The sequence below is a fragment of the Aplidium turbinatum genome, chromosome 1, assembly GCF_918807975.1.
Source record: "Aplidium turbinatum chromosome 1, kaAplTurb1.1, whole genome shotgun sequence".
In the NCBI taxonomy this organism is placed as follows: domain Eukaryota; kingdom Metazoa; phylum Chordata; class Ascidiacea; order Aplousobranchia; family Polyclinidae; genus Aplidium; species Aplidium turbinatum.
The window spans coordinates 12,867,636-12,888,028 of NC_137472.1; the positions used below are offsets into that span (position 1 = coordinate 12,867,636).

The window sequence follows — 20,393 nt, forward strand, 5'->3', positions numbered from 1 at the left end:
ATTGGTCTTCTTACCATGTTTGCCGCCCCATTTGCTGAGTTGTTCAGTTCTCGACTCAAGATCAAGCAAATCTGGTTCGGTTCTCGAGGCGTGGCCTTGCGCAACGCATTTCAGCACTGCTCTCCATTCAGCGGTAGGCTACCTAATGGATGGAATTATTCTCCGGTAACAACACTTCAACAATCAGAAACTTCCCTGTGTTAATCTCGGTAACCGCAGTGATTCAAAGCCTCTGCAAGACTGCAAGTAGCATAGGTTATGCGAAATTGCCAGAAATAAACTGTCAGAGGCTTTGTCAAGCGTAGGATAAAGATTCAAAACCAACTAACCGTTTATGTCACCATTTTCAGCATGTCATCAAGGTGAAGGTGGTCCCATACTTAATTCAAGGGTCGCGTACCGGTATGAGAAGATAAGGTTCCCATAATACTGAGCCTTCGGCACTAAGGACAGTAGGGTGGCTAGTTCCTTTCAATCAGCCGCCTTTCCTGCAGCAATTGTATCCACCACTTTCACCTGTGGGATGGTCGGATGGTCAGTGGGTCGATGGTCGGTGGGATGGCGCAACAGATAAGGCGTTGGCTTTCTAATTATGCAAACCTGGTTCGACGCCAGGCTTCAGCTGATTGATGAAATTACCACTCACTACTACCCAGGGTGTAATAAATTGGGTGGGTGTCATCAAGAAGTAAATGAAATAGGCTACTAGCAAACTTAACATGCAGGCTACAACTGAAAGTTTGTATGCTTTTGATAGCCGGAATTAAAAAAACTTCCTTGATTTATTGAACATTGGTAAAATAGGCAATGATGAAAATTCTTTCATTTGCATTACTTTTCATTTTCTTTGTATTATAATAGCCTACCTTTAACGACCATTTGACATGGCCTACCTTGCCTGCTGATCCCTCAAATTGTGTCCTTCAAAACTTTTTTTTGTTTACACAAAATTATGCACAAGAACAAAAAAGTGCTTCAAGTGGTTTCCAGTGTACAGAATTTGTATGTGGCAAAGCAGTTTAGACAGTGGGCTGCATTTAGCCTGCATGGTGGTGGTGACGTCAGTGATTTAGGTGGTGATGGGGTGATGAGCGTTTTCTATGGATTGATAGCCTATGTAGGCAGTGTTGGGCGCGATAACTCATCTTTCAGTAAAGCGATAACGATATAATCGATAAACGAAAAATGCCTAAAGCGATAACGATAAACGATAAAATTATCGCCGATAATGTCCGATAACGATATTTTTTTCTTTTTTTTCTTGATTAGCGCTGCCCCATCCCATGCAGCACGAACTGTTTTCATCAACATGACGAAAAATCGAACATAATATAGCCTACTGTAAAGGGACAAAACTTTTTGTAAGTTATGCATGAATAGAATCGCAACATCGGCAGTGGGTATCGAATCTTCAACCTCTTGATCCAGAATCAAACCACTGAGGTAACCGCCGTGCTTATAATTATACCTTCAGATATCAGTTGGATGCTTTTATCGGCAATTATTGGCGATAATCAATTATTGCCTTTGGCGATAACGATAAACGATAACTGAAAAAATAATTGAGGGATAACGATAGGCGATAAAAATTTATCGCCGATAATTATCGCCGGTAAGTTATCGGCGATAATGCCCATCACTGTATGTAGGCTACTACAGTAGTTACAATTCCCCTAAGATTCTACATGTGAGGGTATTTCTCTTTGATTTGGTTCTGCAGCCAGAACAATTTATACAAGATATTGAACTTTGGTTTGAGTTCAAAATCGCTTTGCAATGTTATTAGTTCTTCCTCAAGAATTCCATGTTTGGAAATATCACAGAATGAGTCGATTATCAAGTTAGGGACTTCTAAACGGAATACATCCTGGAATTGAACTCCCATGTCTTCGTACAGTTCTTGAAGATATTTGCTGTACTTCTCTCCATCAATATCAGATATGCCTCTGTCACTGGTATCAAGTTGCGACAAGCTTGAGAATTGGAAAAGTTATCGTCTACCGCAGTAGCTAAGTTTTGCTGATACAACACGAGCATATTATTGAATCCAAACAGTGCCGATTTCGCTTTGGTTAGATTTACTTCATTACTCTGAAGGGATAAATCCAATTTAAATTTGGAAAATATGTCTGTCAAAGAGTTCTACGACAGTTTTAAACAGCGAATGAACTCGTGCAAAATTACCCTTGGAAAGCCATTGCACTTCGGAGTGAAGTAGTAAGCGCTCAAAAGCTTCATCATCAAAAGATCGGATTATGTGTTAAAACCTCAACAAACTTGTTAGGCACAGAGAAGCGACGTAGCTAGTGCTGCTAGATGGTATTCTGAGCCACCAGATTTCGGAAATCTGGTGAAATTTGACATGGTTTAGTATCGAAGTGAAAAGCATAGAACCAGACAAAAATCTGGTGTATCTTTAAAGGATTCGGTAATAAAACAGAAAATCTTGGAAGCAGATAAAAATTTAATGTAATTCTACTGTTCATGTGAGAGCATGTTGTTGGTGTGTGTGTAACTGCCCGATTTACTTTCAGCGCCCTCCAATCGCCCAGTTTATAGCTAGCGCCCCCTTAAAGTGCCCCTGACAGGTTGGATCCAAGTATAGTAACTTTTTTAAGCATTTCCTAGCGCAGAATTGTGCTTAGTGAACTTTTTAATCTTAACCTCGAAGCTCGACTGGTTAGGGCGAAATTTGTATCAAACGCCTGTTCCGCAGCGCCACCACAGGCGAAAGTCCATATTTCACTGCTCTGGGACGACTTTGGTGGTATTACGTCATCCTGGGTGGGTGTCGTTAGTTACGGATGACACAAATGCTTCCTAGATGCAATTTGTGGATCAAAGTTTGGTCGGAGTTGGTACAAGCGGTTTCTTTTTTCAAAGATTTATTGTTTTTTTAGTTTAATAAAACTGTACTGGATACGTTCCTACAAAATCTAAAATATACTTGAAGTGAAAAATGAAGAAATCGTACGAATCATCATTCATATTCACTATTCATAAATAAATAAAAGTTCTCAGCTCTCTCTCATAATGTGCCTTCAGTTGGACATTGAAATCCGGTGTAACGGCCATCTGGACTTGAAAAATTGTTGAAAAAGTGACTACGAAGGTATATAGGCATATAGCCTACCTCCGTGTGGCGATTTTTCATTAACGTAAAGAGCCACAGAAATGGTAGGCTACTTTCCAAAACCTTGCCAAAGTGCTGAAACTGCAAGCATTGAGCTTTGCGCAATGCAAGCTGTCAGTGCCGGTGTTAACAAAATCTTAGTTATAAAGTTACCGTACATAGCAGAGTCTATACATGTAAAAGCCTACTTGACCTGTGCAAGAGGGTAGGTTTTTGCAAACGTTGTTGTTTAGAAGTACTGGAATTATCATCAGCAACTGGTTGCATCTGTGCTTTTATAGATGTTATTGGTATGGCAGATTTCTTCAAAATGTAAAGTTTACTCAAGCTCATTTTTACTTGAGTAGTGTTAACAAAATCATCTCCAGTGAAGTGAAGAGAACATACGACTAGTTTTGTATGGCCCATCCCACTTTCGAACACTTGAAGAAAACTTTGACCATTTTCTTCTCAGCACCTTGTTTTGTGGGAAAGCGTGAAAAGATAGCACACGGTCTTTGTCACTAACACTGTCACATAAACAGCAATTTGCAGGCATAAACTCAACCATAAATTAAGGGTAGCCTACTGTTTGTGAGATACTGTTGTTACACTGCAAACGGCTATAGCCAGATTAGGACAATTAAAAAGTTATCAAAATTGTAGCCCTACAGTAGTTTAAAAAAACTGCAATTTCAACGGAAGTGAGACGCTGTTTGATAAAAATAAACTCAACCTATTTGATCTAAACTTGATAGTAATAATAAGTTGACTTTTTCATTTCGGTAATTCTCATTTTTCACATGCTTTAGACCAGCAGAGCCCCACACATTCACGTTTTGCAGTAGTCATACCATACCTTTACCAAGTCACCACAGAGAAAGAATGTATCATTCTCACCCATGGTGACGTCACAGCGGCGTTGCCGTTTTTATTTTCGCAATTGAATGAGTGCCAGATTCGACGAAATTAACGAAAGTTTGCAAGCGTGTAACTTAGTAGCCTGTTGATATTTTTTACGATTTGCTGGTCAGGGAAGTTTGTTAGTGTCATCTCTTTGGTATCTTAAGTAAATTTAGCGAATTTATTTCCCTGTCTGAGGCACTTTAATGGCTACAAACGCCCCCTGGGGAGCTGGCGCCCACTTTGGAAACCACTGGTTTAACTCGACAGCTTTCCCATCTAGAACTGATTCTTTAATCCCGAAAAGCTCAACCAAATGCGAGTTGAAGTCTATTAGGTTAGCCTACTTCTACTCCACAATGCACTAATGAGAATGATCGGCTTCAGCAGTTTGCAAGCGAGATGCAAGTTCAGCGATAAACCTAGTTTAAACACAATATTTGTGCGAAGTCTAGCTGTTTTGTATTCGAAAACCAGCATCGTTTTTGTGTATCCTGTGTTATCCATGAGATATATCCTTGAGGTAAAACCAAACTGGGTTACGTCCACTTTTAGTTTTATTGCAGTGTCTCGGTTTTTGAGCGTAGTTCTTTCCAGCACTCCAGGTTTGCAAAACAAGGTTGTAAGTATTGTGGCACTTACATGGTTGTAAGTATTGTGGCACTGGTTGGTTTGATCCATTTGAGATATCAAAAACATTCAAACAATTTTTTGCGGTTATCTCAGTTTGATGATTTTGGACATAACTCCATTTGGTTTTACCCCAACGATATAGGTTATGTCAGGGTGGTCCAAACCCTGGTACGCGCGCCGCATAAGGCCGCGTGCAACTTTAGTGCGGCCCACACACACACTTTCTGCATGCCAGATTTTCCAGTGCAATATCCGCAGGTGGTAAAACGCCTTCACATTTCACATAAATGCATTGTATTAGACACAGCCCTGCATAAGCCGCACGTCCTTCGCTTCAAATACAGGTTTAACTTATAGGTAACTATTAACTAGCCCATAATTATGGGCGAAGTTACAATGTCTTTTTACGGTTTGTGTCGACTTGCGTTGACTTTCGCTTTTTGCCATGGCACAGACTCTCAAATTGAGTTTTACGTTGGGTGTTAACTTATCCATTTAGTATTTTAGCCAAATGAAGTAATTTATTAATAAAATGTGTGTAAAAGAAAAGTGTCAGAGGAAAGCAAGGAGTTCAATTCTACTTGAGAGAGAAAGGTATTTTTCCAATAACAAAACCAAACCACGGTGTCTGGTGTGTTTGCAAGCAATAGGCCTATTCGTTCCGAAAGAGTATTTTGATTTTGCACTGAAGATGCTCTTTATGTCTGATGGCACTTTGGCTACATTTGCAAAAGCGCTTTCTCACTTATAAAGCGGTTGAAAAGCGACACAAAGAACAGAACGGATGATAAAATCCTGAATGCCTGTTTACGTCTATTGACCACCGAATTTAAAGCAGAGATTGACTCAATTACCAAAAGCAAGAAGCAGTGAATTGGTTTGGTATATTATTTATGTTCTATGCATTGTGTCTTCTTCATGAGCTGAGAATCACTTTTTTGAGCCGCACAAAAGCTGAAATTCATTTTTTTTTTATGCGGCAAGCAAAGTTTTTCTCTAACCTAAGGCTAAATGTGGTCCTTCCTGCTAGCTATCTTTGACCACCCCGGGTTAGGTGATTAGAAACGGCACTTTATTAAGTGTTCAGCCTAAATTGCCATCGTAAACAGCAGCAGGCTAAAATACTAACAGTACAACTTCAATATTATTAAAAGAAATTAAGTCATCAATAAACAAGTTAAAAAACAATCCATTCTTGATTGATTTAAACGTTTTGTCTATGTTACATATGTTAAAAAGCTTACATTGCATTAAATTCATAGCCAAATTAACTTAAATGCGTTTAAAGCTATGTAGAGTTTGTATTATTTAAATATTACAAGCCGTCCTTGGAGGCAGATGTTTTAAGCATAGAATAGACACAGCGTATTATAAGATAGCTCTATAACTTATGTGGTATTTGGCGACATACATGGGCCGATTGAGGGAAGAAAAAACAAGATAATAAGCATCACATGGTGTCATCGATAAATGTCACATGATTTTAATCAGCCTTTCACATAAATATAGAATAAATTTTAAAGTGCATCAACAAGAAAGTGTACGGTTTTCTTTAGGTCAAAGCAGACACCAAGATGTCAGATGTGCAATCACTTCAAATAAATCAAATTTTGCAGATCAACTTTCTAGAACGAAAACAGATCCCCTATAAACGTGAGAAAACTTTTTAAATGATTGATATCATACTGAAAATTGAATGAGGTTGTTCACCAGATATTTAGTTAAATAACATAATGCGTTATAGGCTACTGGGGCAAATTAAGCTAAACTATCACAAGATGTACCGTATAAAAAAAAATTGTTTCGCATATTTAGTTGATTTCAGCAACATGGTCGTGTGTTTTGCCATGCTAAAAAGGTAGTCACTATACCTGGTCTAGCTCCCTGAAGAACTCAGTCGTGTCTGATTGACGAAACGTCGGAATAAAAGCAGGTTGTCACTTTATACATCTTGTGATAGGTCAGCTTAATTTGCACCAGTAGAACGCATCATGTTATTTAATTGATATCATGGTTAATCAGTTTATTTTCAATTCCCACATAAAAGTATGCTACGCAAGCCCAGTAATTTGGAGTTTTGATTATGACAAGACTATTCCCGCTCATATAAGCTAACACAGAACTTTAGCAAATTAACCGCGTTTGATGATATGCTTTAGATCATTATTAAGAGTTTAGTTTGAATCGCAAACTCATCGTCGCAAATGTTTTAAAATTAATTTATAAACACGTGTTTAGAAAAAACCCAATTTACTTCCACAAGACTCTTTAACCAATGATAGACTAAACTGCAGCCAGTGCGTTTAATTGCTTTTAATCGAAACTTTTGCATAAAATGCGAACAATTATTGTATTTCATGTTTATACTTTTACATTTTTGTTTATATATTAGGCCTGATGAGAACACTGAGTTTATGTGCATGAACACTGATAACATTTTTGTGGAGTAACTTATGTCTTTGAGAAGGAATGTAGCTGGCAGCCTGAAGTAACCTGGGACTCAGAATGTCTCTAACAGCACTTCATTTTGTTTGCATTGTCCCAAGGGGACGCCAAATATTCGCCAATGTTCAGTTTTTACAGCAATGGAGTATTGTAAAATAAAGGACTAAAGTCTCTTTCTTCAGAGGCAGCCCAAATTTTCGTGGTGAAGTCGTGTTCATCGTTCACAATTTTGTGTCAAAGTTTGAGATCGAATCTCGGAATGTGTTCTTGCCTCCCATCTTGCGGTTGTGGTATTGTGATACCGTTTGTTTTGCAAAAGTTGATGATTGACTGGTTGAAAATCTTGGCCGGTCTGTTGATGAGATGACACCTTTCCGTGTGCTTGGAGGTTGGCTGTTCGGTGGTGGTCTCCTTTTCAGAGCTGCGATGAGGTGGATTCTGTGAAATGAAAAAATTAATTGTTTAAGTCGTCTCAAAAAACGCTTCGAAAGCCTATTGTACAGATATAGACAACGTCTTAAATTTGAGTTGTTACAGTTTCAAGGTTTTGGTTGATTGATTTGATCTTTATCCTCGGACTGGGAAAGCTTTTTTGAGAGCTTAATTCAAGGATTCATAGAAGAATAACGTAATGACCAACTAGGTTGCAATATCTAACAAGTGGAGGTAAACGTGCTGCCAGATACTTTTAAATCTTTAGAAGAAATACTTTTTTGGTATTTTTATTGTAGTGGTCGCCCAAAACTTGTCCATTTAAAACTAACCTAAAGTTTAACGTTAAACAAGATTAAAACAATTTGTAGTTGTGTTACTTTGCAATAAGAATGCAAAATTATGTACAAAACTTAAATTGAGTAAAATTTACAGGTTTAAAAAATATATTACTAAGTAGATAAGAACAAAAAAGAAACTTAAAATACTAATATATTTCATGCGCAGGAGAGGTTAAAATGGCAAAACATTATAATAGTTTGATAATAAATAATAAAATATCTTTAAATTAGCTTTAGAATAGTTGTTTACGTGCAAGTTTTAGGCCACTACTACTTTAAAAATGCTAAAATAATAATTTTTTTAATTAACAAATATCTGGCAACACTTTTGGCTTCACTTGTCAGATATCGCAGCCGAGTTGGCAATCCTCCACTTTTGTGAATCTCTGGCTTAATCCTGGCAGTTTCGTGTATTCGTAGAGGCTTTGAACCACTGACGCAGGCCCGGTTACCGAGATTGACAGATTGGAGTTTCCTATAGTGTTGAAGTGTTGTTGCCGAGGAATTATTCCATCCACTAAGTGTCGCTGAATAGAGAGCAGTCGTTGTGTGCGTTGCTCAAACGCACACGCCGAGAGCCGAACCAGCGCGGCTTGATCTTGACTCAGGTAAATAACCACTGAGCTAACTGGACGGATATAAATTATGATGAAGTTTTAGAAACTTCATCATAGGCACGATCTCCATAATAATGTTTATACACCACAACAAACATATGGAAGCAGCAAAGGAGCATGCAATCATGGTCATCGAGTCAGCTGCTCCGATTGTTATTTTGGCAAGTCATTATGTGTCTTGTCGTGACACAACTGCGTGCTCTTGAGCGGTGTCGAACCGACACTCCCATCACTCGGCCACTCAACCGAATAAAAACTTAATTGTTTCTTACCTAAATTCTTTGTGCCAAAAGTTGTAAATGAAGAAGTTCATAGCGCTGTTGAGTAAGAGAAGATATACTGCAATGTTGTAGGCCGTGCCAAGGTTACCGCAGTCCAGTGTTCCATTGTAAAACATGGCGTTGACAGCAACGTACGGACAAATACAAGCTGAAATAAAAAATCAGAGATAAACGTCAGGCATAAACAACTTTGTTATTTTCTGATGTCATGATATTTGAAATGGGAAAATTTAAACAGGCTTTGCCTTGTGGAAGTCGTATTGCAACGTTTGAGCTCTGGGGTATCAATTGTCACATGATCTTATTTTCAATGAACAAAATGTAGCTCGAGAGTAATTTTAACCAAACGATTTGTAACATTAGCCTATCAATTCTTCCGAAGCTTTTGATTTCTCACCAAAACCTTCAGTTTTAAATTTTGAAGCTTAGTTGTTGGATAGAAAGTTGCTTCACAATTTAACCGCCATTTTTAAGCCAATAATGACTATTCAATTTTATTTGACCTAATAACATTTCCGTATAATTAAAAATATTAACTTAACACCCAATTCATGATTTTACTAAAAAAGATTTTGAAGTAATAAATGTGACAAAATTGTCACAACCAGCATTTGAGGAAAGAGCGTTCTCTTTATCGTGTTTAAATTTGTCCAGATAGCAAATCAACGTTTTTTTTTTATATGGATTCAACGTCCACAGAGATTGAATTTGTAAAAAAATAGTTGATTTGCTGTATGGGGCTTTATGCCTGACAGTTAAAACCTATTATCACGTAAACGGAAAGACAAGAAAGATAATTTTCACGTTTGTCTCCAAACTACGATTTTTTCCCCTTAAAATCAAGGCCACCTGCTCTGAATGAGTGTCAACTTACAATCTTTTGAACGTTGGTCAAATGCTCTTACCACTCCTGCACTCAAACGTGAAAGATTGGATGACAAAATTACCTTTTCTATATCGTTTCAACGTCTTCAAATCAAAGACATGACCGGATATGAAGAGTGGTCCAAAGGGTAAATTTTGGAGTTGCAACAAGAGACGCTTTAGAAACGTAATTTAAAGTTTATTGTATGTTTGTTACTGCGCAACTATAAGCTTACCATCAGTTTAAAAGTTTAAAGGTGCTACATTTGGCTAATTACTGACTACCGATTATGATTTTATGTAAATCCAAACGTTATGGATCTGCATTTATAAAATCTTAGGGAAGATATTTCTTAGATTTTTCTTTTATGTAAAATCTCAAATCGTTTCTTGAAATACAAAAATATGTTTCACAAAATCATACGACGATTTTCTGCAACAATCCTTTAGTCCTTTAATAAATAATTAATCAAAAATGCAAATTATTTCTCCAGTACACAATACATTCATTTCACGTGTAAAAGCTTATCTTAATATGACCTGACCCGATCACATCTAAATCAGCTAATGACGGCATCATCTTGATTAATTCATATTTGGCCAGTTCAAACGTGCCTGTGGCTTCCTTCGCGTCACTACAATGCGTCATGATGACGTCAGGATGCAGGTAACAGCAAAGCGCACAATAAACATAAAGCAATTGGTCAACTCTTCAATTCATATGCAAACCGGACATGAACTTTGTATTGTCAGTGAGGTTAACTGTCCACTTGTTCTAACATGACCTGATGATGGTTTTGCATTTCTGAATGCATGCGGGGTATTTTGGTTGTCAAATTAAGAGCTGGAGGGAAAATTCTACCAGTGCGTTATGTTTGACCGACTTTAAGTCAATTATGTTTCCATGAAGCAAATCAACAATTTTTACGTTGATTCAACATCTGCAGACGTTGAATCCGTGTAAAAAACGTCGATTTGCTGTCTGGGCAGTTACTCAGGCAAAAAATCACTAATCTACGTTATTATATTGAATCAATATCTGCACAGTGCACACGTTGAATTAATATAAAAAAGACTGATTTTTGGACAAGTATTTAAGCTATTGTTGACAACTCTAACGTTTCATCATAACATTAATTGACGTTTATTTTATTAACAATGATTGCATCCGGTATTATCATAAAAGTTGTTTATCATAAAAGAAGATAATCATTGCGAAACTAAAAGCCGCAAATCGTTGATAAATTACAAAAAACAATTAGGCTAATTCAAAATCTTTATTCTAAAAGTCTTAAAAATAAACAAGTTTTCAAAAATGTTGGCCATGGCCCACGAGTAAAGTAATTCAGAAGTCTAAAATGCAACATTCTACTGCATGTACCTGTGAACGCTGCTACCATGGTTAAAATCATTCTTGTCACTCTGGCGTTGAGACTGTCTGCGCTTTTTCCGACAGATTTCATCCGGGACACTACGGAGCTGACACTTTCCAATCGATCACGTGATAATTTGTTCAGGTTCTAAAAATCAGTTCAAAAATGTTTCAAAGTTTTTTTGACTTCCAAGCTTATACGAATTCTTTTTCATTAATTCACCGTTTTCCAAAAGCATTTAGACCTAAATGCTAATGTTGCAGTATCCTAGACAGCACAATTCGTCATTTGTATATTCATTGAACGTCTGAAGACGTTGTATTAATATAAAAATGGTAGATTTTACTGTCTAGGTGAGGTTGAACCAATGGAAAGCTTGAGTGATTTTTGATTGATATGTTGCACCATCTTCAGGGCAGCCATGGTTGCACCAATAAAACCAAGTAGGAAATAAGTTGAATGTTCATGTAAAGTTGTTAAATTAAATCTCGTGCTGTAACAGTTTATTATGTCCAGCAACAAGCAGACTCTATGAAAGCAGCGGATTTAACTCTATCTCTCCCCAAGTTCTTATTTCAACTAAGTTCCCAGGTAGTGCCAATTCAGTATCAAGTTTAAGCGCTTATAACTTTTTTATTACAAGTCGTATCATTGACATCTTTTAAAAAAAGATAGAAAGCTTATCTAGGATTACAAAATTTGTAAAATCAACTCATTCATCTGATCAATAAACTTTTGCTGACAGTATTTGTTAACTAACGTTATTTGAGTGGTTCGTAGTCAGCCAACGCTTGAGCTTGCTGGTTGCTGTTTCTTCGTAATTCATCTCCGGACAGGTTTGCATTATGAGTTTCATTCTAAAACGAGAGATAACAGAATTTGTCTAATAAAACTAATAACGATTAACATTTTCTGCAATAGGTTTAAAATGGTTTGTGCAACGGTGCAACTCATTTATGTTTACATCTTGGTAGATAGAATGATCTCACGATAACGGAATGATTACGCAAGCATGATGCTAATATGAATATGACGCATCAATATTCTTGTTTGTTTCTTTGAAAGAGCTTCAATACGCTGCAGGCTATAAAGAAAATAGATTGAGGACTTTGTCTTTGTGACACCTCGATTATCATTTTATTTCTTTACAAAATTAACTTGTTTTTCGAATACTTGAGGCGTATACTAAGTCACTCTGGGATGAAATCAAATTAATCTATTTTCTACATCTTTAATCTCTAACCAATCAAAAAGTTCACATAGCTAATCTTAGGGAAATTTCATTATACTAACATTTAAACAACGCTGTAAAAGTATACCACCTGCGTCGTTGTACAATAAATTGATACCTCATATCATACAAGTCCTACTTTTGTAAGCAGCCTATTAATATTTTTCTGCAAGCATCAATAACGTGAGTTATTGCGCAGTTATGGTCTATTGCACAGCACTAACGAAGCTATTCTCCTTGCAAAGTTTTAAAACAAAACTATAATTTAAACGATTTATAATAATAATAATAACACATTAAGGACCTTCTGATGATCCCCCTTTTAGGGTGAAAGAGGCTGTCAATGGTTAGAGATTAATAACTATATTTGATTAAATTTATGGCACATAATATAATAAATAATTGTATAATATATAATAATTTAAAGTCTTGTTTCAAATTCTTTTAGTTCTTACCTATTAGCCTGCTCAGTTTTAGCTGATGTAGATTTTCGACTTGCGTGTCTTTTACTGAATTTCAGTTTCTTAAGAGTTAGATACATCGTGGCCAGATTCAGGAAAACGATCACCACGAAACTAGAGGCAAACTCAAATTTAATTTTTTTCAAAGTAAACAGTTTTTTTCAATTGCATAAAAAACGGAAAGAAAGGGGTTTAGAGTTAGGATTGAAACCCCCCTCATAAATGGTGTAAAACCCTTTGAAAAGAATTAAGGGATTAAAACCATCATTTTATCCCAACGGACTACACAATAATGATAATATTTTTATGAGGCACACTGCTATAATAAGTTTCGTTCTTGAACTTACGGTAGTCCCAACACAAAGAGACTGAAGAATGCGATTGGCCCAACACCTTCTGTGGAGTCGAAATTTGCAGTTTGTACGTAGAAGAACGTGGTAGGGTCGAGTTGGTAGGAAAATTGTGATGGCATAAAAGCAGGTAACGATGACAGTACGAGTCCTTAACAACAGGAAGCAAGTATCAAACCAAACGTGCACTTTTAGTTATAGGCTACTCAAGGTTACCCAGAGTGGGTGAAAACGTAGATTAAGTAGGTAAGAAGACAAAGAAACGAATGTTTTCGTGCCCCTCTCAAACGGGTCATTAAGTGTCGTGCCAAAGACACATCCGCGTGCTTTTGTGCGGTGTTAAATTGACGCCCTGACGTTGATTTCCTGTAACTCTAACATAGTCAAAAGTTGAATTCTGGTTATTTTGGAAATTAAAACATGTGTCACTTGGTTTCTTGGCTGTACAGTGTACATAGGCCTGTTGAACATCATGTTGTATCATGAAAATGTTCAAAAGAACACTTGGATTATAAAAATAAAATATAACTTGAGCAGAATGATACTGAATAAACATCATAAAAACCATCAAGACTTACCTGCAGTCCAGACAATGACGATAGAGATCCTCAGTCTTTTCTTCGAGAAATATTTATCGGATCGACTTTGGAGTGGTCTGGCCACAGCCAAAAATCTGGAAAACAATACGTTAAATGCAAATGATGATGCGTTTTAGTTGTATCCGGTAACAAATAGTCTGTTTTACTTGTGACATTCAATAAATTCTCATTCACTTGCAGAACTTATATTTGGTTTAGATCACGGGCGTACAATTGTTCTTTGCACTGGGCCACAATTTGCAATTATTATTATTATTGTGACAATTACGTCAAAAAAACTCACAAAACATAAAAACAAAAAGTTATGAATAATTTATTTATTATATAATTTATTACCTGTCGAAGCTCAAAAGTAAAAGATTGTAAATAGAAGAAGTTAGTGAGATGATGAGGATCGTTCCAAAAAAGATGCTGGCAAGAGAATTTTTCTGCACAAACTCTTGCGTCTGATTCGGAGTGGGTTTCCAAAATCGTAGCTGAGTGTTTACAACCGTCTCCTCTGGAGGAGGAAGAGAGATGTACAAGCTTGTGACAAGGTTGTAAATTGCTGCAGGAATAGCAAAGAGTCCGATGAGGAGATCGGATGTTGCAAGAGAGACTTTGATCAATCCATGTCGCCGACGCAAAGATTTTGTTCTCATGATAATAACTATGACCAAAACATTAGCTGAAATGAAGAAAAGTAAGTTATATGACTCTGCTATGCTATGTTATGTTCGGCATATATTGTTTTATGTTGTGATGGTCAGAAATAAAAAAAAAATTAGAACCTGACACAATTGACACTGGTTTTCCTTACGCTAAAAGACAATGGAAATATTGGTGTCACTACAATCGATAGCCAAAACAAGGATATTTATGTTTTGAATTTCAGAGACCGCAAAAAGTTGTTAGGGGTTACCAGTGCTACATAAAAGGATGTTTGGGCCTAGGAGTGTATGAAATATTTTTTAGTAAAATCGATATGCTGATTGAATTTGTAAAGCTACCATCTTCATAATGAGGAATATTTATTGTAGTGGAGTGTCGCCTACATCGTGCAAATGAAAAAAATCGATCAAACTACGCCTCTGCGTGCGTGTGCTGATATTCTCTACTGATAGCAGCACATCAATCGATGCAGCGCTTTACTCAGGGCCGTTGAAAGGATTATTTGGACCCCATCCCAATAAGATTCTCGGGGCACAAATTAAGATACTTCCAAGAAAAAAAGGAAACTTTAAAAAACATAATTTTGAAATAAAAATATGACGTTTTTTTAAAAGATTTGGGTTGATTCAATTAACTTTCTGTAACAATAACGAACAAAAATTTGTTGTCTAAATAGGACTTCAATCTAAACCAAACAAAAACAAGAAGACATAATTTTTTTCCTCTGGGCCTCTAAAGTCATTCCGGGGCGGGATTCAAAAGTACCTCCTGCCTCCCTCCTGTCAACACAGGGGCTAAGGTTATGATTAGGTTTAAGTTTAGGTTTATACTGCATTGGTTTCATATGACAAAGGGTTTAAATGTCTCTCGTTGAGACCAAACAAGTTACCCTCTTACTATAGGCCAAATCTATATTCAAACCTTAAAGATCATGTAAGTTAGGCTACACAAAAATTTCCACAACCTCAGAAAACAACACAGTTGCGTGATTCACGGCATTACACAAACAAATTCACTTCCTCCGACAATGTTATTGACAACAGCGCAAGTATATGTATGGATGATACAGAAAGCTTTTTAGTTAAAAGTCCACTGTTAAAGCACCTGTATGTTGTGGAAACAAGATGGTTAAACTGTATATTTTCGTATTCGAGTTCAAATAGTTTCCTACTCTTTGAAAATCATTTTGAACTCAACATCAATATTTAAATGAGACGCTTTATCTAACGCAGCAAAGCCGGATAGTGTAAAAATATCTTTCTGTAAATGGGTTATTTATGACCAGGGTTGTATCAATCCAGCTTGGAAATTGCATTTTTTCTCAAAGCAAAAACACATTGTTTATTAATTAAATTTGCGTTTTCTTCACAAATCTAAATTGAATGTTCTTAGAGTTATAAAAATAAATTTCAGGACAACATAATTGAAACGTTTTGCGAAACGTTAGTTATATACGCGAAGTGACGAAAGGATGGCAGAGATTTTTCTGTGTAAATCATTTAAAAGCGATTTGTTGCTCAGTGAATAGATGAATTCTTGTAAAATTGTTTCCTATGAAGTAGCTCAGTTTAGTTTTCAAAATAACAATTAGAGGAAAAATTTACATGCAACAAATAAACCAGTAAACTTTGAACAAACTATCTGCAACGTTGAACAGCGATAGAAACAACTTGAGCAGATAAGGCGGAATTTGATCTTTTCCTGACCTACCAAGCCTGAAGCGCATTGTCGCACGAGACATCAAATTAGAGTCATTTTAATGTCATTAACCTTTTTACTGCCAAGAAACTTCCCACTTCTCCCTGTGTGCTGGACTGTAGTAACACTTGTAAAGTATTTTCTAATCAGTATTTTAATGTTAAACAAAGTATTTTCTGATCAGTTTTTGATTAATGACGACATAATTGATTTTGAAGACATTCTAAAAATTACATTTAAGCTTAAAAATACTGTTGCCTTTACGTTGCCGCATGGCAAACATTTGCAGTCAAATGTAAGATCAGACAAAAACGATTAATCATTGCCCAATTGCTGAATTACAAAACTATTCTAATTGCTTACTTAGATACTCACTAATTCAACATCACTTAAGAAAGTCTAATATGAAATAAATCTGATAACTTACTGAAGACAATAAGGATCGCCAACAGACACATCCCAACAAGGGTGAAGAAGACCGCTGGTGCATTGCAATCTTCGCATTTGACGGGAGCAATTCCTCCCCCACACCCGAGAGGATGACATGGAGGAAAAGGCCCACAAAAAGCTTTATCTTTTACTTCGTAGTCGGAAATGAAACCAGTGGAGTTGTCAGGATGTTGGAATGAGTTTGGAAATTCTGTCGTTTGGAAATTCAGTACTTCCTTTGGAATCGGAGCATCCGGAGGGATTGGTGGATAGTCTGGAAGAAATGGACGTTTTCCTGGAAAAATTCTCGGGTTGACTCCGTTAGTTTTTTCTGAGCTTTCGGTTGCCATGGTAACAACGACAACTTCTTTTCAAAAGATACTCTATTGCTCAATGGTGTCTTCCACGTCAGAAATAAAGAACTTAAATCTACTGGTCTTAAAAAAATTAAAACCAAATCTTCTTATTCATTTACTTTTCCAAGTGCTTTGTCTTATGCTTTCAAACTTGAAATTGTCCCCTTTTTTGATAGAATTTTAACAACTGAAGTCTAAAAATAAGTTGCATGAACAGCAATTAGAGTATGCCTTCAAATGTCTGAAAAAAAAGAACATTATCGTGAATCAGATGAAAGTGCTTTGTTAATGGTTCCTTATGGTACCACCTTATTTCAAGTTGCCGCAAAGATTAGTGTTATTTATATAACCAACATTCAAATAAATAACAAATCATAGTCAGTAACACAGCAAGTATTTTCTCTACAGTATATACTAAAATATAGACATAGTTTAAAACTTGTTTAGAGCTGATCTATATCTTTCTCAACTGTTTATATTTTTGACTCTACTTAGGGCAAGACACACACTCTACTCATTTCGAGGAAATTAAAAGTGTAAAAAAGATTATAGTTTGTTTTTAAGTTTTATTTTCCATTTAATAAAAAACTGAGTATTAATTGAAAAGTTTGTATGTTCATCAAGATTATTCCTTACTTTGGCCGTTATCATTGTACAGTGTACATAGAAATTGAAGTGAATTATGAATTGTTTAATGCTTTATTGATGTTTCGTGCATTAAAAACCGCATTCCTCCGGCGAAAATATAGGTCGGATATGAAATTTCAAAAATATATGATACAAGTGATGACTAAAGAAAACGTTTTGTCAAAGCCATAGATGGGGAATTGATGTCGGTGGGATTTTGGCGTCTGCATACTTAACGTTTACCTTACAAATTGTGGTTTTAGTCGAACAGTTTAGCCTGGCTAAAACCTATATATAGAAAATGTCAAAACGAAAACTGCAAAAATTCGTTTGTTTATAGCACGAAGCAAGATATACAATCTAACACAGCAGATATATTATGAACTAAAGCATCATGCAAAATGTAGCGCAATTCTGCATTTTTTCAAATAATATAACCTGGACCTAGCAAACAAGCATCAAATTGATTTTCTTGTTCTTTCATCCCAAAATAAATGCTATAACATTTTTGTTTGCATTTTGAAGGTGATTAGCCTACATTTCCTCGTGCTTGGCTTTGCACCAGCATGGCCACTTGGAGATGCGGCCTGATTTGTCACATTTTGCAGATTTTGATTACAGCTACTGCTGGTGCTTGACTGACATTTTTTGAGATGTTTTTACTTTTTGCGGTTTCATAATGGCATAAAACTTTTTTGTTGCCTTGGGGAAGCAGTAGCAAATGAGAAAAAGTAAGTTGAAAAACGCAAAATCAGACTGTTATTGAAAATTAACAGTCTGACTAAAATCTTCAAAATCAAACTTTCTTTGTTTTTCAACATGTGAAGATGTTAAAACCTATTGTGTCATCTGGGGAAAAGAATAAAGAAAGCGTAAAAATCTAATTTTTAGAAAAAATTATTTAAACGTTCGCCCAAAGTTAGAAAAACCTGGAAATTTCTGCAAAATGTGACAAATCAGGCCGTATCTTTAGGTGGCCATGGCACCAGATATTTCGATTTCTTTTTTATTCACTGAATGTGTCTTGTTGAAGATTATACAATATGTCGTTAACTCCATTTGCTGATAACAAGATTAGTAACCCACTATGGCATTTTGGTGACTCACTAATACGCAATAACACCGTTCCAAATTTATGGTTAACACATGAACTGACTCAGTTTATCGCCGGGTATTTATGCTGCATGCTCACTTAATAACCTATTTCTGATCATTTGTTTATGAAAATGAATTCGTCTGCTTGTTTTGCAAGCTTTAGATTTGAATAATTGAAAAAAGATTTGTCCTTGAACTGAGAAACTCAATGTTGGACGCATTAATAAGGTCAGGAAAATGATAATTTAACTCCGGTACCAATAAGACACACGGGTCCAAAGAAAAGGTATTAAAATCAAACTATTTAGAAAAGGTATTAAAATCAAACTATTTAAAGCATGGTAAAAACACAAAAAATATTAGTGAAGTTAGAAAAGAGGGGGTTTCTCTAAAATCCTAGAAACGTCCCATTCACAAAGACACGCGGTGTTTTCTTCGTTCCCTGGCTCGGATCCAACAGTGTCTTCAGGATCTCCATGTCGACGCTACTACCTAGACAACAACTCAGTTGTTTTCACATAAATACAAAAATTTACAATGTAAAAAACGACTGATTTGCAGCCTGGGTAACAGCAATTATGGAACAAGCGAATGTATTTTTGAAATAATGCTTTTCAAGCTACTGTGGAAGCTGTTAAGCGATTGGTGGAAATTATACATTGATAGGAAGGTACGTAAATTACGTAATGACTCAACGCATGAACATCGCTAAAGTGGAGAAATTTTGCTGATTCCAGTTCTTGGTGAACTTGTTATCTGTTTCACTCGCTTTAAGAAAACAAAATGAACTAAGTCTTGCATTTAAAATTGTTTCTTCGTTATAGCGATAAGCTGACTCAATGACCCTCCCTCACAAATCTAAAAACACAATCAGTGGACACACATTTTTCAAAGCTAAATAACAAGGTAACGCGGCAATAATAATAATATATCGACTGTTTTGATATTAAATAAATTATTTTATGCTCACGGCTAACTGAGTAATAGCTTTGATACGGAGTGACGCATGATCTGGCCATTTTTGCATTGCTGATTGTGTTGATGTTTGTGGTGCTTCCGAAGCATACGTTTGCATCAGCATGCTTTTAAAAATAACAGAACGTGAACTATAATATACTGTGATTTTTTTGCTGCTGCATTTTTGATATAGTTGATCGTGGAAATTTTTATCTTTGGGCCAAGAAAGTTTCTTTGCAAGTTATTTCTGATAAGTTTTCGTACTTGTAAATAATTTGAAGCCCTGACGCAGGCCCGGTCACCGAGTTTCACAGGGTGAAGTTTTCTCTGGAAGTGCTCTTGTTTGTAAATTATTCCATCCACTAGATACCGTTGGATGGATAGCAGACTTTACAATGCGTTACTCAATTATACCTCGAGAGTCGAACCAACTTCTTTATAATAGGCTGTGTATAATATATATACTAGAATTTGTTATGTAGAAAATAAGCTTAAATATTGACAGGACACCTACTGTAGAACGCCATAGAATTCTTTCATTCAGGGGAATGTCAGTTATTTTCTCATATTTAACCAACTAGAGCATTCGTATACCATCAGATGACGTACAGTCGTACAGTCCAATAAGTTATTATGGTGGAAACGGAACCCTAAATTTTAGGCCTAAACCCGATTTATTTGAGGCCGAAGCAAGGCCGAAAGTGAAGGGTTGCAAATGAATCAAATTTGGAAAGGATAAGCTGGCATATTAAAAACTTTGCGAAACTTATAAAACCCAAACCCGATTGTGGTTCAGTCTTGAACCTAATCTTGAAACTGACCTCAACCAAAAACGATTACAAATCTTGACCTGACTTATTTACTGGTAGAAAACTCACAACAATAAACCAATAACTTACAATTAAATGCCATTTTGAGTCTTATTACAAGCAGCAATA

General features: G+C 36.2%; 1 protein-coding gene across 1 annotated transcript; it reads right to left on the reverse strand.

Annotated features, from left to right (window-relative positions):
• Window positions 1-5,712: 5,712 nt before the first annotated feature.
• LOC145778430 (cholecystokinin receptor type A-like) lies at window positions 5,713-16,770 on the reverse strand. The gene is made up of 9 exons (XM_082589942.1): window positions 16,419-16,770; window positions 13,979-14,309; window positions 13,622-13,716; window positions 13,041-13,194; window positions 12,688-12,807; window positions 11,762-11,858; window positions 11,010-11,148; window positions 8,756-8,912; window positions 5,713-7,531 (listed from the first exon to the last, which is right to left on the reverse strand). Exons 1-9 carry the CDS (start codon window positions 16,768-16,770, stop codon window positions 7,315-7,317), a joined length of 1,662 nt encoding a protein of 553 aa, XP_082446068.1. The 3' UTR covers window positions 5,713-7,314.
• Window positions 16,771-20,393: the final 3,623 nt, after the last annotated feature.

Excerpts from the sequence above, each read along its gene's own strand:
- LOC145778430 (XM_082589942.1), bottom strand. The coding sequence starts at position 16,770 with ATGGCAACCGAAAGCTCAGAAAAAACTAACGGAGTCAACCCGAGAATT. Across the intron at positions 12,808-13,040 it reads CTCTTTGTGTTGGGACTACC|TTTCGTGGTGATCGTTTTCC; the intron begins GTAAGTTCAAGA and ends GTTTGCCTCTAG. Across the intron at positions 11,149-11,761 it reads CTACGAACCACTCAAATAAC|AACCTGAACAAATTATCACG; the intron begins GTTAGTTAACAA and ends ACTGATTTTTAG.